This window comes from Diadema setosum, chromosome 16 (assembly GCF_964275005.1).
Source record: "Diadema setosum chromosome 16, eeDiaSeto1, whole genome shotgun sequence".
Lineage (NCBI taxonomy): Eukaryota > Metazoa > Echinodermata > Echinoidea > Diadematoida > Diadematidae > Diadema > Diadema setosum.
Window position 1 is genome coordinate 14,956,435 of NC_092700.1, and position 27,471 is coordinate 14,983,905.

A 27,471-nucleotide genomic window follows, 5' to 3' on the forward strand; every position below is an offset into this window, starting at 1 on the left:
GCCTATAGGCGATCACGTTAAGCACATCGATGCAATGTATATATCATCATAATAATATAGCAGCGATGAGGCAATATCAAGGAATGAGAGCAACACACCAATACGTTTAGGTAAAGATTTCTATACCATAAGCCGCGGAACAAAAGGGGGAGGAGGGTGGTCGCAGTCCTCCCCACGTTTGGAGGACATTTTTTGAGAACATAGTTTTTTTTTTTTGACATAAAAAGGGGTAGGTCTGTTACTGCAGTAGGCTTATACCCCCGTCATGGTCCAATCTGCGTACATGCGCGCACATCCGTACGTTAGCAAGCAACTAAAGGTAGGGTTATAGTGTAGAGTGATACAGATAGCACATATCCGCCCTCAAAGTTATGAGGGAGTATTCTGCAGTTGTTCCAAAACAGAAAAGAAAACGCAGATTGCACATTTTGAAATCTAAAGCAATTAACAAAACTTCACACTACTCAGGATGTTCGACAGTCTTCTTCTGGACCCGATGTAACATACATAATTATGCTACGAAAATAAGACATTATGTCACCATAAATGTCCTTGACAATAGCAAACTAAACCCTATCAAATTTCACCAAAATGACAAACCGGAGGGATATGAAAAGGAGAATGTTTTAACTCTCCCTACAAGGCAAGGACCACATTGTGCAGTGCTCCTAAGATGTTTCACAAAAAACATCAACAATAATCCACATACATGCCTTGAAAATGTATACTACTACTATGAAATGATACAATAAATTAATTTTACTGCTTTTATGCTCACTTATAACTCTCTTGTCTGATGGTGGGATGCCATCAAGTTATTTAAACAGAGCTATGCCTTACTTCACATCAGCATTGTTAGGTTAAAAGCCAAAGATGACAGACAAATTTTGCCAAGCATTATGTGGTAGGCCCTATTTATCATCACTTCGTCGTCGTTGTTGTTGTTGTTATTAATATTTTAGTTATCATTTTCTCTCTTTTTTTTTTTGGGGGGGGGGGGGGTTAGGGGTTAGAGAACAACTTGACATTTATAATTTTTTTCATACAGAGCTCACATAGACATCCCGTCCTGAATATTGGCACTGTTAAGCGACTCTCCGAATGACGTCGGCTCTACGTCAGGATTTACACCGTCTACCATCTCGCGCGCCCTCAAAGGATCAATCCGGACCCACACCAAGCATGTGTTCACAGGGCAGGCGGCGCCGTGCTTCTGTGCAAAGCTCAGCCAGATTGAAGGTAGTACTGTTTCATGCTGCCGACTTTCGCGATATCGGCTTTGGACGTGGGCGGAGAACTCGACGAAGTCGAAAACTTTCTTCACTTTGTCGTGTTCCAGTTTCGATGACTCTTTTTTGGTTGTCTCGACATCGGACCAATAGACGTGCGTCTTGCACAGCCTTCTGACGAAGATGTTTCCGCTAGTATCGGAGTATATTCTGACTCTGCGCACGAGTGAAGAGAAGAAGACAAATATCACATCATTATGCCATGAATGTACACATATTGTGCATCTAAAACATTGATATCCTAATTTTGTATCTTGATATTACATTATAGGTAAGGATTTTCAACAATGGGTCAATGGTTTGGTAGCGCAAAATTGCACCCAGTCACCAGAACTCGGTTCGGAAAAACTTTACACGCACTGTAATTCACTTCACCGACGGCCGACGAGCGAATCCAAAAATTTCATTGTAAGTAACTTACAAAAATATTCAGTGGCTTCTCCGAATAATCTTGTATGCATGTGTTCAGAACTCACGTTGTTATCTTTGCGAGGCATAATACTGTGGTCAGGTTTTACCACGCGCTTTACTTGCGCCTGTGCCAAACTATCTCACTTAACCATTTTTCGCCTTCATGTAAAACGTAGGTTCGTTACACCTACGTTTTTTGTATTAAATAGCTTGACTGAATAAGGTTTGAAGCAACAGCTACCAGTCTTATGCCCCTGTCACACTTTGCAGGATAAGGCAAACACATGGGAAGCGAAGGTCGATTTTTGGCATCATTGATATCCGTCAAAATGCGTGTAATGTCCTTTTTATCCTTTGGATGGGCGTTTATCTTCCGGTGATTTCCGTCAGAGCGGCCAGAAAACTTTGTGCATGCACAAAGTTTTTCCTCGCCAAAAAACGGATAGCGCGATCCGACCCTTGTCCTATAGTTGCTCGTTTTTCCTGTATCTGTACTGTACTTTGTCGTTTTCGATCCGCTAGGCCTTCTGTAAAGTCCGTTGCTGCAAGAGATGGAACGGGTAGAACAACTATGTTCAGCACATCGAACGCATACCCACGGCATAGTCACATGACAATTACCGGGCAAAACGCATGTAGTCACGGACGACAAACGGACAGGACGATCATTAGTGATGATTACAGCATATCTCAAAGTTATCTACAGCACATCCACAATACGAACAGCTAAATGAAGCCGATGTTTAACGAATATATACCAGCCTTGCTACAGATACAAGGAAAAAAAAAAAGAACGTCTTAGGACCTCGCCCTTTTCAGTTAATGCCTCTCTGTCTCGATAAACTGCTACCGACTCCAAGCTGCAGTATATAAAACATCGATACAGGGCAGCCTTATAGGCAAATATGAATCTGCAGAATGCCAACATGCATGACCCTCAAAAAGTATATTGCCGCCTGGAGGAGGCAACGCAAGCAACAGAGAAGGCAGATGCGGTCCAAGAAGTGGCAAATTGGTCCTGAGAGACACAGGCAATTTAGTTTGTACGACCAGTTATTGTAATAGACACAAAGGCGAAACAAATTCGAAATACTTTGCTAAGTCTCCCCGAATTTACCATGCAAATGTTGTGTTTCAGGTGAAAAGATGGGAGGCACATCAAAAAAGAAAGCAAAATGCATATGTTTTAAGGTCGGAATGACCACCATCTTCTTAAGGGAAAAAACAACTTCTCATCCCTCTGTGACAGGACAACAAGTCTTTCGGAAAAGCAAGATTTTCAGTCAGTTCACTATCATAGATTAGCTGTTGTAAGAATAATGAGGAACTGCAGAGATCTGAACAAATTTAGTGCAGCATCATTATCACATATAAAACACTAGTTGTAGGTTTTACCACCAAAAAGGGCAGCCTTGATCAGATTCGCTATCATGGGGCAATAAAGTAGATTCGATATGACTGGGCATCAGCTGAGATAAACTCTTGGATATTCACAGGTTAAAAGTTGTGAGTGAACTTTGAGTTGAAAATGAGAGAATGAGTAGAAGCCATCAAAATTGAAACCCATGACGTCGAGGTTCGAATAGCATTAGGAAATCTAAATGAGCCATCGTACTGTGATGCATTTGATTTGACGTATCACAGAAACTATTTAAGAGAAAATAAAGACTGCTTCAAACCTTGAGTCAATGTCCAAACATGAAAATTGTATTGCTGACATTGATATTCTGAATCCAGTCAAGTGTTCTATGACTTCAGGATCTTCAAGTACAATGGATGAGTTCAATTAAGAATGATTTTGTGCCTTTACTTGAGAAAATAGTAAGAACATCTGAAAAAAAAAAATCAATAAGAAACAAAAAGAGAAGGTTAAAGTTGTGAAGTAACATCGGGCATGTATGACAGTGATTTTGTGGCAAACTTTCAGGTAAATCGGCATGTAAGTGATAATTAGGACCAAAATGAAGAAAGTGGTGTCAAAGGTCAAACAATGATTAAGTAGCCATCATATTATTGAGGAGGAGGGTAAGTCTTGGCCTTCGATCCCTGGGCTTTGGCATATTGATGGGAGCTGATATGAGATGTGACGTGAAGTGTACAGGTAGTAGAGGCAGAACTGGTCGAGCAGTGGACGCTCCAAGATGATGCAATAAATTTATAATCCAATAGCCGTCAGGTCAATGGATCTCTGACTCTCGATGTACGTCTCATGCGTCACTTATTTGTTCCTCGCGCGTTTTGTCCTGTGGGCAAGCTGTTCATATTCGTTTCTCATGCGTTTGCTTACGTTCCACTGTCCTGTACACAATCGCCCCAGGTGCATTATTTCTTCGTTTTGTTCGGTCCCTAAACCGTGCATGTACGCTCCTGTAAAACGGAATCTTTGCACTTTGTCCACCGGATTGACGATTTGAACAACGGATGAGCAAAATATCTCCCGTTTCTTGTACGGTGGGCCTATCCGGCAAAGTGTGACAGGGACTTTAACTGTTACAATTATCATACCTCCACGGGATCAGACTGCATCGACAGGTAGGGTTATATGCTTTCTTACTGGAATTATATGGAAAGAGGACCACTTCTAAGAACATTACGCAGTAATGATGGTTATCATAGTTTCTATGTTTTTCTTTAGTTTCCCTCGTTATTTCATGTACTGTCTTTCATATACGTCAGTACATGTCTGATAATGTTGTCGATGTCTCTATACTCGCCTATCACTCTTCGGACATGCGCCTTTTAATATCATCTTCTTTTTTTTTTTCTAAGATATAATTGTGCCATACAAATTTTGTGAATCATCATCAGTATGATGATTAACAGCATACATAATATATATATATATATATATATATATATATATATATATATATATATATATAATATTCCTCCACTTGTACATCGAAATATTGTTCACATGTATGTCATTTCCTTTTGTACTATATCTGTATGCCTGTATTACGTTACGGGTAAGATTAGAGGTTCCCGATTTGGTCATTTTTATCGTGTATTTCTTTGTATTTCTGTACAATTTTATTTGTACAAGTGGACAAAATTTGTAAAACAAAATTGAAACTGGAACTGAATTACCTGCAATCAAACATCTTTTTCATTTTTTCCCCCAAGTTGACCAGAGGCCCGTTGCATAAAACTCCAACCGGATTTTTTTCCGGTTGAAATCACAAAATTCCGGTTGGAAGCTCCCAACCAGAGTTTTTATGCAACGGATTTTACATTCTTAGATTAGCAACCTTAAAAAATTCAGGTTGGGCAAATCCCAACCTGAATTTTTTAAGGTTGCTAAAAAAGTTTTATGCAACGGGACCCAGATGTTTAATGTTGTTTTCCTTTGGTACAAAAACCCCCACAAAACACCAGGTTCATGTCACTGACCATTTCTTTCGATGTAACTTTGTGTATAAAATCGTGTGAAAACAACTGGAATGAGATAAAGAACGCAGCGTAAGGAAATAAAGCGTGTATATACGATATAGCTTCCTTTTGGATGTCCCTTGATACAGCACTTGTATCAACCAGGGAGGTGAGTCTCACCTCCCTGTATCAGCCCATGCTAGTACCTTCAGGCAGATCACAATAACTAACTGAGATCACTTCTGAGTTTGACAACAAAGTGTATCTAAACTTACCCTTCGAGACAGTTCTCGAGTATCTTCAGCGTAAGGCGCTTCTCCTTGTTTCCCTCATTATTCAGAAAATCTGTATGTGACGTCATGATTGGAACTTTCGTCGTCGTTGCAGGGGTCACCGGGTCACTGTCGTGGTCCAGGGATTTATAGTAGAGCGTGCAGTCTCTTTCCTTCTCCCTTTCGATCACCTGTTTTTTCCTAAACATGACTTTCAGTCTAAAATCGTCGCCTGAATGGAAACAGATAAGTTTTAGAACATTGTCAGGGTAAGATTATCCGAAATACAAGTTCTACAGCAAACAGTAAATAATTTTGTAAAAAAGGTGAACAATTGAAGGTAAAACAAAATTGTCTAAAGCAATTATAATTCATCACGCGAACTCTTCTTTGGTATAGTTTCTATCCGTTCTACCGTGTCTCACAGTGTGTTCACAATGTGTTCACATAGTCGACTATGTGAAAGCGCTCGAATTTCAGTGTGAAGATGCTATGCTCGGTTTTCGGTTCACCATGTGTGAGTCCTTAAAAGGACGGAGTGAAAGGAGGAATGAGAAGGTAGGAGAAGCAAGAAATTGAGTGAGAGTATTCTTTCTGGAGTGTGTGTAGTCCTGAAAAGGACTACACACACTCCAGAATAAATCTAAAATCAACCTCCCCCCACTCACACGTCGCCCAGGACACGTACTACTCAATAGTCCACACCCACGTCCGCATACACACTGCCGCCGCCACGCCGGCTTCACCCACGTCCGCATCGTACCTACTTAATCTCCTTCATCTCCAGCCTCTGTAAATATTCTCATTTGTAAATATTGAAATAAATAAAATTAGATTTTGTAGATAATTAAAAGTAGTGTAGATTTTTATAAATGTATTTAGATAAATATTTGAATTCAATATATCTTTTGGAGTAAATTGCCCACCCGGCAGAGAGCTCCATAAAGTTAAAAGAACAACAACCTTACGTTGCCATGCGCCATGAGCGCCTGACTTGGCGGATACCGGCGCTATACAAGACTTCATCATCATCATCATCTCTGGTTCACAGTCCTTTTCAGGGCTAAACACACTCCAAAAAGAATACTCTCGCCCAATTTCTTGCTCCTTCTCCTGCCTTCTCATTCCTCCTTACACTCCAACAGTCCTTTTAAGGACTCACACACATGGTGAACCGAAAACCGAGCATATGCTATGTGCACCACCATACAAACTCCTTCCTTCAAAAAGTGAGTGTGAAGATGATTTCACACTGTGGTACGGTATTTCACAGAGAGCTCACATGGTAATGTTTTGTGTTGAAATATGTGTTGAAATTTTACGAAAGAAATATGCTATGTAAAAATGTATATCAAACTTTTAGATGATATTACTCTTTATTGATGAAATTATAAAGCAACGCCGTACAGAGAACAAATTAATCGAATCAAATCAAATTATACTTCTATGATTCGAGAGATCTCCCAAAGATGCTTTTGCAAATGCTTTGAATGGTATGATGCGAAAAATATGATGTCATTTTCTCATACTATCATAGTTATAGTCCACTTACGGAGCGACAGGTCAAACGATAGCTCGGACCTGGTACTGTTGTCTCTCACCACCTGGGCCACCTCCGTCGGTGTGGAGGGTGCCTGGTTCTGGACTCGTACTGATGCTGCACTTGCAGCCGGGCCTGACGTCTGTCGTGGTTGAGCGGGCGACGGGAGTGGCAATACAGGCGCTTGCTGGTCTGTCCCTCCTGTAGTCCGAGGCAGTTCGACGTTAAAATGACCACCAACTACGTCCCCTTGCTCATTGTATTGATCTGTACCAAACATAAAGCACGATGAGTCTTAGCTAATGACACGTGCAGTTATTCCTTTTCAAGAAATCATGATCTGTAGTGACATTCTATCATTGTGACATTTGGGGTTCCTTTAGCCCTCACATTGGAATCATCACATAAAAGAATAAGGCTTTTGTCTAGCTTAATAAATTTGCCACAATTTCTAGCACTTATACGTTTTGATATATCTGTTGGCATAATATGCTGAATACACAATTTGATAAAAGGCAACCGTCTATATGGACATGAAACTGTTGCCTTAAACCATAAACCTTGTGGAGCAGTGATCTTAAGATGTCAGGCTTGACTGTTTTGTTCGGGTTACTAATCAACCCGCGAGACGATACTCTAGTGTTGTTTTCAGATCACTCAACATAGGTAAATGTTCACTTCTTGGATAAGAAGGTATCTTGCAATGATCCATTAGAAGCGAAAGCACGTACCACTACCACCGTCCCGACAACCAGCTTCACAAAATGAACGAACAAACAAATGATCCCTAATAATTTTTAGAATATAATTGTCAAACAATCACCGGAAGTGTTCAGCAACAGGTTGTTGCTCTCTGAGGGATGCGCCGCCGTAGTCGCTGCTAAAGCAGATATCAGATCAGCAAGTTCCTGCTCACTGAGCTCGGACATGTCGGAGTGGCTTTGGAGCTGTTCCAGGAGAGACCTTTCGGTCCTCGCAATCCCCGCTGTGGATTCGCTACCTGGAACCGGTTGAAGAATGATATCAGGGTGTTTCACTTAATGTCTCATTAGGTGATCCGAGTATCCTCTCGGATCACCTATTGTATCTGTACTGATTCTTTCTTCTTCTTCTTTATTTCTTTCTCCTCAAATCTTGTGCAGAGGTTAACTCAAAAAGTCCTCCACCTATCACTTTCAAACTTATACCATATATGTATCACGTCCTAAGGACGACAGATCTAGTGTATCAATGTGATAAGTCAACCGTGACGTGACGTCATTATCTGAAATCACGTTTACATTCATATCTCATTAATGGAATGGAATTTTTCAAAGAAATGTACATCACATATAGTTCAAATCAAGCTCTATTGATAAATTTCATAAAACTTAATCACGTTCATAGTAAACGAGCGCTACGCGAAATTTGAACATGCTCCAATCGAGCTCAAAATTGTTCTAGACACGTTTCAGATCATTTAGAGCATTTAAAAAAAAACACACAAATCGACGGACGCGTACGCGCGCGCGCATGTACGCACGGGCAGCTCGTATGCAATATAAATTCCCCCCCCTTTTTTTTTTCACATGGATCAGATGTCTTACATGTCAAGGAATAATTCTACCAAGTTTCAAGTCAATCCGACTCAATATGACGTCATACGGGCCCGTCAAAGTTGAAATTCCGCGCGCGCGTCAATGGCGATATGCATTGGAACTATGCCAAAAAACCGCCAATATTAATTCCGATTTTACTCGTCAGGATGGAGGGTGACCCCCCCCCCCCTCCCCATTTTCTTTACATATTCTGAAAGCTGATGAGTTGAACATGTCATATCATGGGTTGGCAATGCTGTAAAATGATTATAAGATATCAAATTTCTTAATGAAATGAAAAAAGTAAATTTTCACAATGATGTCATCAAATTTCAAGGTCACTGGAGCGTATGTCACTTATCCTTTGCCGATTTTCACCCAGATTTCAGCAAGTTGTAGCTTATTAAATGCTGTGCCATCAAAATTTTGATTAGATGACGGCATCACCTCGTAAAAATTTGTCAAATTTGACCAGTTTACGTGTTATCTCTATGGGAGTGCAGTTTTTCTGGAAATGAAAATTGACATGACTATTTTTATCGAGCTCTAACTCACTTATCCTTCGGTGAATTTCTCCCAGATTTTAATATGTTGTAGCTGACACTTTGGGCTATCGTCAATGTGCCCTCCATTTTTTCATACGACGTCGAGATCGCGTCGAAAAACTTGGTTGAAATTGGCACTTGGCTTCGACGTAGCGTCATTTTGCTTGATACACAGAGCCTATGGGGGATGAAATAGGTCATTGCATAGCGCACCGGACTTGTAATCTAAATGTCCCGGGTTCGAGCCTCACCCCAGGTTTTTTCTTTTTTTTTAACACTTTTTTCTTCTTTTTCTTTATTCATTCTTATTCTCCCTTCCTAACTTTATCTTTTTCTAATTTTTTTTTTTTTTTTATGCTTCTCCTTGGAATTTCTATACATTATCTTAATTTTTTCTTTATTTTTCTTTCTCTGTGCAATAGATCAACACAACCCTGGCTATCAACCCCATATTTTGCACATGTTTAGTTCATGTCACGAACATCATTTCATAAAAAAACAACTACTCCCTCCGACACCATCTTGGGTAGGTAAATTAGGGTCAAAGGTCAAAGTGTGTAATCCTGTATCTTCGTAAATACACGTCCTATCTTTCCCACATTTTGCACACGTAAGGAACGTGTTGCAAGAATCATTTCACAAAATAACAACTTTTTGCTCAGAAGCCATCTTGGCTGTGTAAAGTGGGGTTAAAGGTCAAATATACTTCCTTCTGTAATCTCATTAGTGTATATGGTATCACCGTCATAGTTTGCACACACATGGACCTCGATAGACGGATCATTTTCTAAAATAATGACGCTTTGGTCGGACGCCATTTTGGCTGTGCAAATGGGCTATTATCGCTTCGGGAGTATATTTTTTCTGGAAATGAAAAATGACATGACTGTCTTTATCGAGCACTAGCTAATTTATCCTTCAGTGAATTTCTCCCAAATTTTAATATGTTGTAGATGAAACTTTGGGCTATCGTTCATGTGATCCATTGTAATTGGCAGTCGGAATTGCGTCCAAAGACCTGGTTGAAATTGACGCTTTGCTTCAATGTCGGGAGATATGTCTTTCTTTCGGTAACTTTCTTTGCAATAGCTCAAGATAAACACGCCCTTTCACTCCCACATTTTGCACGTTTAGTCCATATCAAGTACATCTTTTTCATAAAATAACTACTTCATCAGACACTGTCTTTTCTAGGTAAATTAGGGTCAAAGGTCATAACATTTATTTCCGAATATATCGGATCACCTAATTTGTCAGTGTTGACAAAATTCCAAGTCTAGTTTTTCTTCTTTTTTTTTTTTTTTTTTTTTGCCGTGAGGGATCATTCGTGAAACAGTCAATGATTCCAGCTATAAAGATAAAAAAGTAAAGGCGTCAGTGAATTGATTATAACAGGGACAGATGATTAGCATTTGCGTCAATATTGAAAAGAAAATGTTACGTATTCCTGTTAATCCTTTCTGTGCCAGGGACTTTGTACAGTGTGTATACAACGCTGTGTGGTTTTCTGTGCCAATCAGCACTTGAAAGAGCTGGAGTAACATTCACGTGTTACCAGAGAAAGAAAGTGACTGTAGTACAAACTTATACAATCATCCTTCTGAAACTATAGATGCATTAAGTTTCACAAAATCAGTCAAAAATGACAACGTTACGACGGAAATGGTTCCAAAATGTACAAATCATCTTTAAGCATCACCATTTCCTTTCTTCCAATGACGAATACCGCCCCCCCCCCCCCCACCTCAAGGAAAAAAAAAAAATCAAATTTCAGGTAAATTCAAGAAGTGGAATTTAGGAGGGCAGTGTTGGTTACAGGACTTTCAACGTTTTAATGTTTTCAAAGACTATATGTGTCTCAGCCATGATTTATTCAAAACACTGGATAATCCGAGTTTATTTACGTCGATGAACTTAGAAGGCAAATTGTAGATGAAAATTGGTGAAGCAGCCGACTTACCATTGAGTGGGTCTGTTGGAAGACATCGGTCTAGACTGAATTCAAGCTGCAGCCACGGAAGGGTGTAAAACAAATAATTGTGTACTTAGATCTCATTGAGTCATGCATGCAATTTATACAAATTCTTGACCTGATTTCAAATGCCACGACATGTCCTTGTTCTAGAGTCATTATCATACACTTCTGCACTTATGTAGGCCTATATATATATATATATATATATACATTAATGGTCCATAGGGGGAATATACGTCCGAAAACGATCTTACGGGGAATTCTCTCCAAAGGGGAAATGTTTTATTCCCTTTAAGGTTTTGACAATGTTTTCTAATGCCTTACTGATCTGGGGCTTAAGGACTACTCCACAGTAGGACACAGATGGCGTAGTGTATGTAGATTGAGGAATGTATACCATCAATACAATTTAGGGGAGATTGTAAGCGATGCAATAAAAAAATGGGTGTGCATATTGGATATGCATTTGGGGAATGTAGGTACATGTCAGCATGTATATCTGCTTTTTCAAAAAAAAAAAAAACAAGTTGTATTTTCTCATTAACATAAAGAATTTAGTGGTAAAAGATGCCTTTTGTACTCTTTCAATCCAATGCTTCATTGAGACCATATCAACGCATTCCTGCTGGAAAGAAGACAGCGTCGCCACAATGTGAGGCACATTGTGAACACAATGTGAAATCTCTTCACACTGTTAAATTCGAGCGTTTAACAGTGTGAACACAATGTGAGTCATCAATTTATAGTGTGAAACAAAGCATTACTATGTGACCATTCTGTGAAAACCACACCACAGTGTGAAATCATATTCACACTGTTACATTCGAGCATTTTCACAACGTCGACCATGTGAATACACTGTGAACACACTGTGGGACACTGCGTTCTTTCCAGTAAGGATATAACTTTTCAAAAAGGCAATATTTGCATTTTTTTCTGAATATTATCAGGCTTTTAATCAAAGTTTCCAAAGCTATCATTTATTCCGCATTTCCCCTTATGGCTGGAAATAGCGTAATATTCTCTCTCTCTCTCTGTATATATATATATATATATATATATATATATATATATATATATATATATATAAATATAAGGTGAGAAATAGTTCCCTGGGTCCCGAACGTACGCGGTGCCGCATTGTTGGATGCATATAGTTGAAAGAAATTGGACTGAGGCGGGACGTTGCTCTCGATCTTAGTCTCCCTTTTATTTGTCAAGCTTTCGGCTCGTCATTGGGCCTTCGTCAGGACCTACCAACAGAACGATTATTATATGAATAACCTGATGTGTCATATAATATATAATGCAATTTCACATATTACCAATCTTCTCTAAGTTAGAGTGGATATTTGTATTGAATTGAATGATTGATTTGTGTATATAAAGGAAAGGATTGAGAAGATTGGTAATATGTGAAATTGCATTATATATTATATGACACATCAGGTTATTCATATAATAATCGTTCTGTTGGTAGGTCCTGACGAAGGCCCAATGACGGGCCGAAAGCTTGACAAATAAAAGGGAGACTAAGATCGAGAGCAACGTCCCGCCTCAGTCCAATTTCTTTCAACTATATATATATATATATATATATATAATATATATACATATATATGTATATGTATATAATTTGATTTATAGTAGAAGGAATGACGGGATAGAGAAATGCATTAAAGGCATAATTTACCATTTGCAGATGAGATGAAAACATAGACATCCCACTCTGAATATTGGCACTGTCAAGCGACTCGCCGACTGACGTCGGCTCTACTTCAGGATTTACACCGTCTACCATCTCGCGCGCCCTCAACGGATCAATCCGGACCCACACCAAGCACGTGTTCACAGGGCAGGCGGCGTCGTGCTTCTGTGCGAAGCTCAGCCAGATTGACGGTGATACTGTTTCATGCTGCCGACCTTCGCTACATCGGCTTTTTAAGTGGGCGTAGAACTCGAAGAAATCGAAAACTTTCCTTACTTTGTCGTGTTCCAATTTCAATGACTCTTTTTTAGTTGTCTCGACATCGGACCAATAGACGCGCGTATTGCACAGCCTTCTGACGAAGATGTTTCCGCTAGTATCGGAATATATTCTGACTCTGCGCACGAGTGAAGAGAAGGAGACAAATATCACATCATTTATGCCATAAATGTGCACATATTGTGGATCTAAATCGTTGATATTTAGAGTTTGCATGTGGAAACGTGAGAAGGAATTACGCGGTAAATATCATGACCCCTGTCTAAAAATATAATTTACCATATTCTTAGCACCAGGCCCTGAAAAGTAAGTTTTCGTATTCTGCAGCAAGAATGAAGCTCAGAGTAGAGAATCCTTGGAGACCCGGCCAATTTGTTTTGCTTAATAGGTCTTTGAACTATAAGATTTCGATAGAACCAGCGTTTGGTACTCACACTGACTAAAAAGCGCAAAATTGCGCCCAGTCAGCAGAACTCGGTTTGGAGAAACTTTACAAGCACTGTTATTCATTTCACACAGACGGCCATAACGGCCGGCGAGCGAATCCAGGAATTTCATTGATTGAATTAAGTAACATAATTATTCAGTGCTGATCTGATTTGGGGCGCATCTATAATAGGCTTCTCCGAATCATTTTAGATGCATAAATTATGTACAAGCTCACTTTGTGATCATTGCGAGGTATAGCAGTGGTCAAGTTTTACCATGCGCTACTTGCGCCTGTGCCAAACTATCTCACTTACTGGGTATCCATTATATTTTTTTCTCTCAGTGTTAAACGTAGGTTCGTTACACATACGTTTTTTCTACTTTAGATCAGCTTGACTTAATGAGGTTTAAAGCAACAGCTACCATTCTGGAACTGTTACAAAATGAGTGTATTGACAAGTAAGGTTATATCCTTTCTTACTGGAATTATATGGAAAGGAGACTATTTCTATAAGTACTACGCAACTGATTATAGTTATCGCAGTTTCCATGTTTGTCTTCAGTTTCCCTCGTTATTTCATTTATACATCTTTCTCATACGTCAGTGCTTGTTTGATATTATGTTACCTTTGTCTCCATACTTACCTATGTATCCGTACTCTGCGCCTTTGAATACTATCATTCCTTGTTAAGATATAATTATGGTGTCATTTTATAGGATGCTGTGAATCATCATCAATACCAGCAATAAAACATTCTGTGTGTTTTTTCAAGTAGACCCGACATTTCATGACATTCCTATGGTACCAAAAACAGGCCTGTGTCACTGACCAATTTGACCCTTTGTCGTGTTTGTATTTAAGTTCAGTATAAAGAGTAGGCGTATTCGGCTGTGAATATTAATTGGTTATCTTGATGTATCTTTGTGTATGAAATCGTCTGACGAACAAATTCAATGAGATAAATAACGCAATGTAAGGAAATACTGCGGGTATGGCTTTCTTTTGGATGTCCCTTGATACTTGTATGACCCATGCTAGTACCTTCGGGCAGATAACAACAACTAACTGAGATCAGAATGAGTTTGACAACAAAGTGTATCTAATCTTACCCTCCGATACAGTTCTCGAGTATCTTCAGTGTAAGGCGCTTTTCCTTGCTATTCAGAAAATCTGTATGTGACGTCATAATCGGAACTTTCGTCGTCGTTGCAGGGGTCACCGGGTCACTGTCGTGGTCCGGGGATTGATAGTAGAGCGTACAGTCTCTTTCCTTCTCCCTTTCGATCACCTGTTTTTTCCTGAACATGACTGTCAGTCTAAAATCGTCGTCTGGGTGGGAACAGATAAGTTTTCGAAAATTGTCAGGGTAAAATTATACGAAGTACAAGATCTACGCGCATATCAGAAAATAGTAAATAATAAAAATAAATAATAATAAAAAATAGTAAATAATTCTCTTTGAATAGTTTCTATCCATTCAATCCTTTTCCTATTGGAAAGAACACCGTGTCCTACAGTGTGTTCACAATGTGTTCAAATAGTCGACTATGATGTGAAAATGCTCGAATTTAGAGGGATTGGTAAAAGGGAGGATTGGGCTTTTATCTTTTTGTGAGATACCAAGAAACCACTTATGAAATAGTAGAGAATATACCATTCTAAGACAGATTCAGACTTTGTTTGATGAAAATCAGTTTGGGAATGGCTGAGACGCGAAAAAACAAAGTAAAACAAGACGATCGCAATAAAAGGTGGGTCCTACCTTTTATTAGGATTACTCTGTTTTGGGTATGTCAGCCATTTCAAAACCAATTTTCATCAAATAAAAGTTGAATTCATCTTGCAATTAATGTTTTGTTTCACATTCTGAATTCATGACTCACAATGTGATCGCGTAAAGCGATTTCACAGTGTTCACAATGTGTTAACGCTGTTTCACATTGTGTTTCACACTGTGGGACACTGCTCTTTCCACCAGGGACTCGGGACCCCTTTGTTTTATTGTATGGCTACCAAAGAGTCACGCTTTATGCTTATTGCTGGTGACCATTCTGTGTGAAGATTTATAAAGCATCTAATCAAATCACAGATGCACATGCGTATCCTAAAAAAATGCGTTGAAATTTTACGAAAAAAAAAATGCTGTCTAAAAATGTATATTAACCTGTTATATGATATTACTGTTTATTGATGAAATTGTAAAGCAACGTACGACGTACAGAGAATAAATTAATCGAATCAAATCAAATTATACTTCTATGATTCGAGAGATCTCCAAAAGATGTTTTTGCAAATGCCTTAGAAGTACGTGGTGCGAAAAATATTATGTGATTTTCTCGTATAGTCCACTTACGGAGCGGCAGGTCATACTTCGAGACATCGCTTGTGGCCGATGGCTCGGACCTGGTACATGTACTGTTGTCTCTCACCACCTGGGCCACCCCTGTCGGTCTGGGATGTGCCTGGTTCTGGACTCGCACTGATGCTGCACTTGCAGCCGGACCTGACGTCTGTCGTGGTTGAGCGGGCGACGGGAGTGGTACGGGCGCTTGCTGGCCTGTCCCTTCAGTAGTCCGAGGCAGTTCGACGTTAAAATGACCACCAACTACGTCCCCTTGCTCATTGTATTGATCTGTACCAAACATAAAACAGGATGAGTCTTAGCTAATCACACGTGCAGTTATTCCTCTTCAAGAAATCATGATCTGTAGTGACATTCTATCATTGTGACATTTGGGGTTCCTTTAGCCCTCACATTGGAATCATCACATAAAAGAATAATGCTTTTTGTCTAGCTTAATAAATTTGCCACAATTTCTAGCACTTATACGTTTTGATATATCTGTTGGCATAATATGCTGAGTACACAATTTGATAGAAAGCAACTGTCTATGGACATGGAACAGTTGCCTTAAACTTTAAACCTTGTGGAGCAGTGATCTTAAAATGTCAGGCTTGACTGTTTTGTTCGGGATACTAATCGACCGAGATGATACTCTAGTGTTGTTTTCAGATCACTCAACATATCTAGGTAAATGTTCATTTCTTGGATAAAAGTTTCTTGCAATGATCCGTTAGAATTAAAAGCATGCACCGCCACCACCATCCCAACTACCAGCTCCACAAAACGAACGAGCAAACAAATTATCCCTAATAATTTCTAAAATATAATGATCAAACAATCACCAGAAGTGTTCAGCAACAGGTTGCTGCTCTCTGAGGGATGCGTCGCCGTATTCGCTGCTAAAGCAGATATCCAATCATCTAGTTCCTGCTCACTGAGCTGCTGGCTTTCAAATTGGTGTTCGAGGAGAAACCCTTCGGGGCTCGCAATATCCGCTGCGGAGTCGCTACCTGGAACCAGTTGAAGAATGATATCAATGTCTCATTTTTTTTTTCTGCCCTTGAGTAATCATTCGTGAATCAGTCAATGATTCCAAATATAAAGATAAAAAGTAAAGGCATCAGTGAATTGATTATAAAGCCTCCGTCACACTAGAGCGGATCGAGCCAACGAATGCCCAACGAATTCGAAAATTTGGAGATAAGCTCACATCCGTTGCTCGTCGTTCGTGACCCGCTTGATGTTCGCTGCATCCGCTAGCTGTTCGTAGAGATTCGCAGAGATTTTTTATTTTGGACATGTCTTGAGCGGATGACAAAGCGAATGACAGTCCGCTTTGTGTTCGTTATCGTCCGCTGTTCGAACGTTTTGCTCGCTCTGCGTTCGTTTCTTATTTGTTCGCCTTTCCTCCAAAGTCGCCCAGCAAATATGGACAGCACAGGCACGACAGGTAGCGTTTATCAGCTGGTCATCAGAAATGGATGACGTTCTGAGATTTCAGATACAATATCTTCTGGCTGTTCATCAACATGAGTATGACCTATACCAGCTGGCCATCGCCCAATACATCCAAAGCAAGAGAAGACGGAGAAGAGGAAAGCATCGAAAAACGATGTGGACCTGGGTCTGGATCCGAAGGCGAAGGCAGTTCGGATTGTATGATCAGCTTCTCATCGAGCTCCGACGCGAGGATCCCAGATCCTTCGTACAATGTGTCGTACGTGTCGTAAACTTCATGCGAATGTCACCAGAGATATATGATTCTTATTTTTGTGTCTGCTTGGCAGGTTGCTTTCTTCTCTTTGGGGCCATTTTCACAGCCAGAACATTACTTGCGACTGTCACTGCTCAAAAGGATTTGGTGAAGTGTGCGTCAGCCGAGATTCGTCACGTGATTGACGCAGCATCGCTTTGCATAATGTTAGGCATTTCGCTGGTTCGTTGGATGGCCTGCACGCATTCGCTTTCATTCGTTACTTTATCCGCTCGTAACACGGTTAGCATATGCTCGTCATTCGTTAGGCGAACGTTCGAAAACCACATTTTGCTCGAGAATTCGAGCGGATTCTCAGCGTATCTGGACTTTGCCAAATTTTGCCCATAAAAATGGTATCCGCTAGGCATTCGCTGATTTATACGCTTTAGTGTGACGGCCGGGGCCTGAGGGACAGATGAATAGAATTTGCGTCAATATTGAAAAGAAAATGTTACGTATTCCTGTTAATCCTTTCTGTGCCAGGGACTTTGTACAGTGTGTATACAACGCTGTGTGGTTGTCTGTGCCAATCAGCACTTGAAAGAGCTGGAGTAACATTCACGTGGTACCAGAAAGAAAGTGACTGTAATACAAACTTATACAATCATCCTTCTGAAACTATAGATGCATTACGTTTTACAAAATCAATCCATAATGACAACGTTACGACGAAAATGGTTCCAAAGTGTACAAATCATCTTCAAACATCACCATTCCTTTTCTTCCAATGACGAATACCCCTACCCCGCCCCCCCCCCAAAAAAAAGTAAATTGGAGGTAAATTCAAGAATGAGAATTAAGAAAGGCAGTGTTGGTTACAGGACTTTCAACGTTTTTAACGTTTTCACAGAGTATGTGTCTCGGCCATGATTTACTCAAAACACTGAATAATCCGGGTTTATTTACGTCGATAAAAGGCAAATTGTAGGTGAGTAAATTGGTGAAGCAGCCGGCCGTCTTACCATTGAGTGGGTCGGTTGGAGGACATCGGTCCGGACTGAATTCAAGCTGCTGCCATGGAAGGGTGTAAAACAAATACCTGTGTAAGTGAATCTTACTGAGGTCATGCAATTTATACGGATTCTTGACCTGATTTCAAATGCCACGACATGCCCTTGTTCTAGAGTCATTATCATACACTTCTGCACTTATATTTTAGGCATATTATATATATATAATTATGTATATAATATATATATTAAAGGCACAATTCACCATTTGCAGATGAAACGAAAACCCAGCATTAGTGCTTCAAAATAGTTCTTTAATGTGAGTTAGGGATAGAAACACCCAGTGTAAAAAAAATTGAACCAGTATAATCGATGTTAAGTATTGTTAAACATACAAAATGTGAACAATAGATACAGCAAAATGTTTCCATACTAAACCGTCTACAGTTACGGTTTAATGAGAAAAAATAGTGATATCTCCTTATATTTTAGACAGGGCTCGACACTAACGGTGGCCCGGTGGCCCGGGGCCACCAAAAACGCACGTCGGGCCACCAAAATTTCAGAAATGAAGAATTTGGTGGCCTGATCGGGCCACCAAAAAAGGTCGGATGTTTGCCTTTGGGCCACCAAAAATAAAAGTTAGTGTGGAGCCCTGTTTTAGACTTTATTGCAAAAATTGTATATGGTAGGATGCTTTGTGATACAACTGACCTTCACATATGCATTAAAAGTGATATCTTGAATATTTTTTTTTTTAAATTACCTGCTCCCAAAGGTAAACAGGACCTTTAATTGCCAATCGGCATTCATTAAGATTCCAAATTTTCTGGGGCTCCCGAAAATTTGGAATCTTACTGAATACTACTTGGAACTTAATACATTTCTCTATCGCGTCATTTCGTTTATATAGTATACCACTATTACTGCCAATGCGCGGATCAGATAATTACACATGAATAATATGAATATCATATACATATAGTGCGAGAGATAGTTCCCTTCCCTAACGTGCGCGGTGCCTCATTGTGGGTAGCATATATACTTAAAGAAATTAGACCGAGGCTGACGTTGCTCTCGATCTTGAGTCTCCCTTTTATTCCGTCAAGCTTTCGGCCAGTCATCAGGCAATTGTCAGGCCTTCCTCGGGATCTACCAACAGAATTATCTGAATAACCTGATGTGTCACAATAATAATATAATGCAATTTCATATATCACCAATCTTCTGAATTATTTCCTTTTTATACACAAATCATTCAATTCAATACAAAAATCCAATCTAGCTTCATCTCATCATATTTGTGTAAGCTCCTTACTGATAGATTTCTGTATTGAATTCAAAGATTTGTGATATGTTTCGGACGTGGTTCCGTTCCAGAGCTCTTGTTTCTTTTCTTTCAATGAGGCCTCAATCGAGTCAAGCTTCAATTCTACCAAGTCGATTGTTGTGTCGCGTAGAGAGCAAGATGCGTCCCAAAGGATGGATTGCCATTCCTCATTTTGTGGGGGCAAGGCAGCATGGCTTTTAGAGATGTAGGCTTTTTGGGATGATGTCTTTCTCCTTGTAGTGGCATAGGAAGTCTAGGTGTAGTTGAAATTTCTGTTTCCGCATCGACGTCTTCCGTCTTCCGTCTTCAGTATTATATATATATATATATATATATATATATATATATATATATATATATATATATATCACACACACACACACACCATAAAAACCTAAAATGGTATTAGACTAAAAACGCTTTATCCTGGCGAGGAAAGAGCATGATATAGAAATAAGACACCAAACAGGTTAGTCATCGCATTCTTCATCAGCGACCAGGGAGCGATGTGATGTTAGATTAAAATCCGTTTCTGAAGCAGACATACACACAAGGGTATACGTCTGCTCCTGGTGGATGGATTAATGTATATATATATATATATATATATATAAAGATATGTAATATATCATGCACATCATTATGTTTCTTATTATTAAGATGAAGCTATTATATCGAGTCATTTGTTTTGTGTGCTTTAAAATAAAACAAGTCTCAATATGCGTATATACGCAGTATACGAATTTTATCTATATCAGAAACGTAGAAACGCAAAATGTTTGAATTCGTTTTTAGATACGCCTCATCCACCACGCTATCTTAGCAAGTAAATCAGGGGGGCGTTTCATCAACGAGTTCGTCGGAGGTTTTCACCGACGAATTTGCTATCAGCCAATCAGACGCAAGGATTTACACTGACAACTGTTAAAAGCTAATGAAATCCTTGGTCTGATTGGCTGATAGCAAATTTGTCGGTGAAATCTCCGACGAACTCGTTGATGAAACGCCCCCCTGAAGTCACTTTTTCCCACTGTCTTTAAAATTGATTACTTATAGCGAACTAACTCACCTGATTACGGTCAAGTTCTTCCCAAAATTCCGATGATTCGCTTATCCGCCGATTGCTCATCTCATCTGTAATGTCTGTTTACGTGAAGGTAATTAGCAATTTATCACTTTTCGATACTTGATAAATTTGCTTCACGCATTACGCGAAAGTTATAGGGCGCGTTAGATTTTCGCGCCGCGGACTTAAGACAAGAAAAAAAAATGTTCTGCTCATGCGTCGTGATCGTCTGAGTTTTCACGACGAGTTGTGGGCCATTTTAGAGTTCGATCAAATTCACGATACCAAGAGCTATTTGATGCACTGATCCTATGGGGGCCATCTCACTTTGTATATTGACTGCGTCTTTAAAAACAACAACAAAAAAGCCTAAAGCTACTTTGCAACTCAATGAGGGAGAGAGGAAAACGACCGATGCAATTGTCGTCTTAACGTCCGCGTCGCAAATCTAAAGCTCCCTGTTGATGAAGTAGGGAAATTCCGAGGAAGGAACGAAGACCAGTTCAACGAACTATCCTCTCCCTCAGCAATGATCAATAGTTCATTTTGAGTGCATGTACTTATCTATGTATCACACTACCAAGCTATATCAGTATATACCCTTCCCCCTCCCAAAAAAAAACAACAATAAAAAACGACAACAAAAAAGATATGAATGCAAATGTGATACGAGGAACTGACCACTGAGATTACTTAATCCATAAAAAATAATCAACAATAAATTAGTTTGAAGACAACACAGTACATTTAACGGCAGTAAAGTGCATGACACTAATCTTATATATCAGTAAAACAAGCAGACAGTATTTAGGATTAGCTTGTTAGCACAGCTCTCTTTCTTTCCTCTTATGTGACGTGTAGATACTTTTATAAATTAAACTTATATATATATATATATATATATATAGTAGAAACTAGAGCACGCACTTTAGTGCGCGTTTGAAAATCTCAAAAATGTTATTTAAACCTCAAAAATGTTCAAAAAGGCCAAATACTTTCAAAATGGAAAAATTATTCAACACGACCAACTTAGGCACACTTTTAAATCTGGCTAAATATTGCAATACCATTATGCTTCGCTTTTAATCTTCTTTACTCATGTGATCAATCAAAATAGCTTGACTAATCATCAAGCAATTTTTTTTTACTATATTTGTCGTGTGTATAATGTACACAATTTTACAATTATTGTTAATTTTCGTTTTCTGTTACTGCTGGTGCCTTATTACGCATCGCTGTGTTACTGTTAAAGTTCTCCTTTAGATGTATTAATATGCTAAATAATTTCACATTATTTCTTATCTAAGGCTATAAAAATTAATCTTTAATATACAGATTTTTCCCTGTGTAAATATGTTTTATACTGTAGTGTAAATAATATGTTTCATCATACAGTGTAAATAAGTTTCATACTGGATTAAGTGTAAATGTGTAAAAGTGTAAAAAGTGTTTAAAAAATCTGCATCAAAGTGTAAATATGTTTCATGTTATGCTGAAATTGAGTTCTCCAATACCCTCGACATGAGAATAAATTACTGTCATTACTGTCATTACTGCAGCTTGAACTCCCAAGTTCATTGACCCCACCTTTCAAAATATCAAAAATCCTTCATAAATTCCCCCAAAATTGTCGGATCACTACCAACATTTAATCATTTGTTACTTGTGTCATTCTCAACCTTTCCTGTAAGTTTAAACCAAATTCGTTAACTACTTTTTGAGTTGCACACGGACAAATAAACAAATCAACGGTAACGAAAACAACCTCCCTTGGCGGAGGTAATTACTAATCCACAGACAGGTTGGAAATTTTTCAAGCTAGGTAGCAATGACGACTGACTGACGAGCGCGGAACAGGTTTATGTATGCAAAGCGATTGCGTTTTGTGTTGACGGGATTCCTTCATATTTCGCAATGCCAAGAGACAAGGCAGGCACGGTTTGCGCAATCAACGGCTTTGCAACACGGGCTATTGCAACATCCATGAGTAATGTAGTCTCCCTGCAAGCACTTTTTTTTTCGTTACTATTTTAGTAAAAGCTTCAACAGACTGGTCAGCCTTTTAATGATACTTGTGGTTTTATTCTATCGTTTCAACCTGTACCAAAATAAGAAATTCTTTTACACGTGTCCTTTTGAGTGTGTCTGATGTATAGCCCTTTAGTAGTCGCAATTCAAGTCACTGAGAAAATTATTTTTCCTAAAGTTCATAATCTTTGCTGTCACATTTAATAATTTTACTTAACTCATTCAAATAAAAAAGAAATATATCTCACGAAAGGCGAATATAAGGAATACACCATAAACAGAATGGTTATTACAATTGTTTTTTTTTTTCCAAACAGATTGATTCTCAGCACGTGCTATCATAGCTGTCACAAATTTAGTGTACTGCTATGCAAAGCCGAACTCGTTCTCATTGCATACCACTTAATACATTGAATATCAAGACTATACTTTATCGAAATATTGGAGACGACTGAATTTGAGGCTAGGGTGTTGCGCAACTGAAATCTTCAGTCCTGGATGAGATCAGGGGGGTGTTTCATGAAACTTTTTGTCAGTGATTTACACCGACAACTGTTAAAAGCTACTGAAATCCTTGCGTCTGATTGGCTGATAGCAGATTTGTCGGTGAAAACCTCCGACGAACTCGTTGATGAAACGCCCCCCAGGGAGGTGGAAAAGAGATCGAGCCACACGGAGAAGCACTGCTGCACTGTCTTCCTGACTTTTGCTAGAATTTGTATCATGGTGTCATGCAGCTTTCAGAGCAACGAGAAAAGGTAAGAAGGCAAGGTAAGAACGATCGTCTGCCGGTAAGAATCATCAATTGTTTGATTTTTGTTTACATTTCTTAATGAATACTATGGTTTTTCCCTTTGTTACTGTTCATAGAATAAATAGGGCAATGATGGCAACGCCCTATTTTTTTTTTTTTAATGAATATGATTTGCATCTGAACGGGAAATTCTTGAATGCCTGTATTACTAGTCATCAAAGCCCTCCTAAAGTTTGTTTGCTGTTTGGGTGAGATAAACAAGTTATACGGAGCACTGAGTTTCCACAGTCAATGGTGTACAAGTTTTGTTGTTGTTGTTGTTATCATCGTTCTGTGTGCACCCACTCACTGAGGGAGTACATAATCCAGGACTTATGTTTAACTACTACCGTCGTTTTTATGTTTGATTATTGTCAAATAGTCTAATTATGATATGATACATCATTATATGAATGATATGATTATGATATGATTGTGATATGCGTGATAAAGTTTCAATTCACATTTCCTTAAAAAAGGGGAGGGGGTCGGCGTTAATTGACCAGTGAAATGATAAGTGATACGGCGTCCGAACTGTCCACCATGATCATAATCTACAGCTGACCATTAATGATTTCGTGCAATGCAGTCCGTAATAAAGTGGGGAAAAAATATACATTCCTACACGATAGCACTGAATTAAAGTAATAAAGTAAATAAACTCCTGGTTAAATTTTCATATCTATAGTTATCTTGAAAGAATTTTCCTTAAACTGTATATAAAGTACAGTCAAGTCAGTTAACATGTTACCATGTAATCAACCAGGGCATATTTCTAGATGTGGCACTTCTTCATCCATTACGACCGTGTATAAAGCATTATATACGCCAACCAATGGAATTATAATTGGTAGTCACCAATTGTGACCGACCCACTAACGAAACATAGCTACTTTTTTGTGTTTTCGTTTTCAAATGTATTTGAGCAAAGAAAAACTTATTTTTGTATTTTCTTTTGAGCGTGATATGACGAAATCGTGTTCTTGATTCTGTGTGTATTTTACTGATTGGTTGATTTTATTTATTTATGTATCTATTTGTGTATTCATGTATTTATGTATGTATGTATGTATGTATGTATTTACTTATTTATTTATTCATTCATTCATTTATTTATTGCCTTTCCCTATAGCGGGGAATACCAGTCCCGGTAGTCTTTGTTTGAGTAGGCGACTGGAATAAATCCTGTCAGAGCCCATGAGGAAGCACTGAAAGGTTGTCACCACGCAGGGGAGGATGGAATGATAAAGTGATCAAACACACCTCTTTGACTCTTCTGACAAAGTCCAGTTTGGTATTTAGTATTATGAAGAAGCAGCATATAGTAGTCCTTAGCAAACAGTTGTTGTTTTTTTCTGTCATAATTGCTCGGACCTGAAAAGTTCATGAAACGAAACTGTAGCTGCGCTGTTTCGTTTTGCTCCAGCAGGTTATTGTCAAAGTTCGTGACCAGAAGACTAAGTCTGGTGTTTCCCCACCTCCTTTGTGTCGTCATGCGAGTACATTGTAATTACCGTAACGCATCTATGGGTGAGTTGCTACGAAGTTTGTGTTGTTCAGTTTTACGCATGATTAACTCATATCATATTGGAATGGCTGAGGAGATTTGCTATTTAATAATTATGAGAGGTTGTGGGAGATAATGGAAGATCACTTAAGAGAATACTAAAGCAAAATTGCAATCAAAATGGGTGCAGGTATGCAAAACTAAAAAAAGGAGAAATGTTTGTGTTCAGCTTTGTGCGCTCCAAGCGATTAAAAACGAATTTAAACTTGCAATGAATGACAGAATTGCTTTCGGCTTGGGTTATAAAATGTATATCAATGTATTATCTTCAGATAGAGATATGCATGAGGCGCATACACTTACAGATGTCTTCAATAATATCATGAAAGGAACTGCTCTTTCACAATTCTTCTCAAATTTTTTTTTTTTGCTATTTTTTTTTTTTTTTTTGGGGGGGGGGGGGTTGTTTTCCCAACATCTACGCGTAACTAGCTGATACGATCTTTAAAAACCATCATTCTCTCTGTCGCCATGGTAACTCGAAATATCGGAAGTGCAGCGTGTTCCTCTGTCAAACAGAGAGGAAGCTGTCACGGGGGCTTGCTATGATCGGGCCCTGAACATTGTTTTCCGCTGGCTGCCTACTGTGCCTACTCAGACATTAAATGGAGCCACGTACAATGCATAATCTCTCTCTCTTTCTCTATGATATATATATATATATATATATATATATATATATATATATACATATATATATATATATATATATATATATATATATATATATATATATATTATGTACATATTAATGTAAATGCAGGTAATTGCAAATTATATTATATCATGCATGATGAAGTGTATTGTGCTTAATCCTTTCCAGTTTCGTTTACCTCACGCAGGAAAGAAGACCACAATAAGTTCACATCTATACTGCTTGCCTTATCATCATCATGGACAAACCTTTGGAATCTTTTATCAGCAGAGTGGTATGGTATAGTGTTTGTATAATCTCAAACTGATGTCTGATGTCCCCGCTATGCAAGCTGCCCTTTGGCATACAACACCTGTCTCTTTGGTGGTCATGTTGGTACTCTTTTTTTTTTTTTTTTTAGCAATCCACCAAAGAATCAACATCAACTAACATTGATGGTGAATTTAGTGTAACTACGCAAGATGTAAATACTGTCATACTGGAGGTTAAAATAGTACGCAGAGCTAAAGACGTCAGAGATAAAACAGCCGTTCTATAGGTAAAATGTCAGAGATAAAATGTCACATGAGGAAAAAATATCACAGGTAAAAAATACCCCGAGGAAAAAATGTTAGGTTTTGATGTAAATTTAGACTGATTTTTGGTGTCCAATTTTGCGATTTTCTTTTAAAAAATCTCTGGTGTATAACCTTTAACATTAGCAACTGATATTTCAAGTGTTCTGTCAGTTTCATCTCAGAAATGTTTACTTCGAACATTTTTTTTCCTTCAATATCTGCCGTTTCTACCTTCAACAGCGTTGATCTTTGACTTTTTCCCCTAGAAACATGATTCAGAGTTCACTATTTACACTTATTGTCTTTCTATTTGTCATACGGAAGGAGATTGACTCAATTTTGCAATGCATTTCAAACACTGCATGGTGTAATATATACATCGGTATCTATTGAATAGTTGAATCGAAATTCGAACCATGACATATTACTTCAGCTGTCATTGATTCTCCACCCCTATCTCAGTAATGTTCAGCAGGTGTTTAGGGTATATAGGCGTATGCTAGTTCCCCTTTCTTATATACTTCATCAGGATACTGCCTAGATTTCTGAGCCCCCATGGAGTGTCGCGGTTTTTTCTCAGAGTTTCCTGCCTAAGTTGGACCCCCCTCCCAAATCTGGAACACCGCTCAATGCACCCCCTATCTCAAATGAGCTTTCATTCCAAACTCCTCTCAAGAACAGACACCCCCAACATAGGTAGGTCTCTATAATATCAATCAGAGAAGCTGTCACTCTCGATTCCCCAGTCCACCCCTCTATAACGATCATTCTAGACGAGGTATCATGTAATTAAAGCACGATTAGTACACACGACAATCAAAGACACTGCTTTTTCAGAACTTAAACCGATCAAAAAGAAAAAAAAATGTGAAGTGGCAATTCGTAAGGAATTCACAAGACACAAGTCATAAGCAGCATCAAGCTTTGAGTATCGGGAGTTGAAGACCGTTATCGCTGAATAGTTAAGATATCGCGATATTTGCGTCGATGAAGTCAGATTATGTACTCACCCTGGTCCGCCGCCAT

At 38.8% G+C, this 27,471-nt stretch overlaps 1 protein-coding gene across 1 annotated transcript; it reads right to left on the reverse strand.

The window, feature by feature from the left end:
- Nucleotides 1–1,044: 1,044 nt before the first annotated feature.
- LOC140239600 (uncharacterized) lies at nucleotides 1,045–27,471 on the reverse strand. Its single transcript, XM_072319431.1, has 12 exons — nucleotides 27,456–27,471; nucleotides 20,849–20,922; nucleotides 18,462–18,510; nucleotides 16,586–16,753; nucleotides 15,753–16,031; nucleotides 14,509–14,728; nucleotides 12,675–13,086; nucleotides 10,967–11,012; nucleotides 7,708–7,884; nucleotides 6,897–7,151; nucleotides 5,348–5,576; nucleotides 1,045–1,445 (listed from the first exon to the last, which is right to left on the reverse strand). Exons 1-12 carry the CDS (start codon nucleotides 27,469–27,471, stop codon nucleotides 1,052–1,054), a joined length of 2,319 nt encoding a protein of 772 aa, XP_072175532.1. The 3' UTR covers nucleotides 1,045–1,051.

Bases quoted from the DNA above. Each gene is read 5' to 3' on its own strand.
- LOC140239600 (XM_072319431.1), bottom strand. The intron at 16,032-16,585 runs GTGATTGTTTGA...TGTTTGGTACAG, and splicing joins CCTGTTGCTGAACACTTCTG to ATCAATACAATGAGCAAGGG. The intron at 1,446-5,347 runs GTAAGTTTAGAT...ACTCGTGCGCAG, and splicing joins CTCGAGAACTGTCTCGAAGG to AGTCAGAATATACTCCGATA.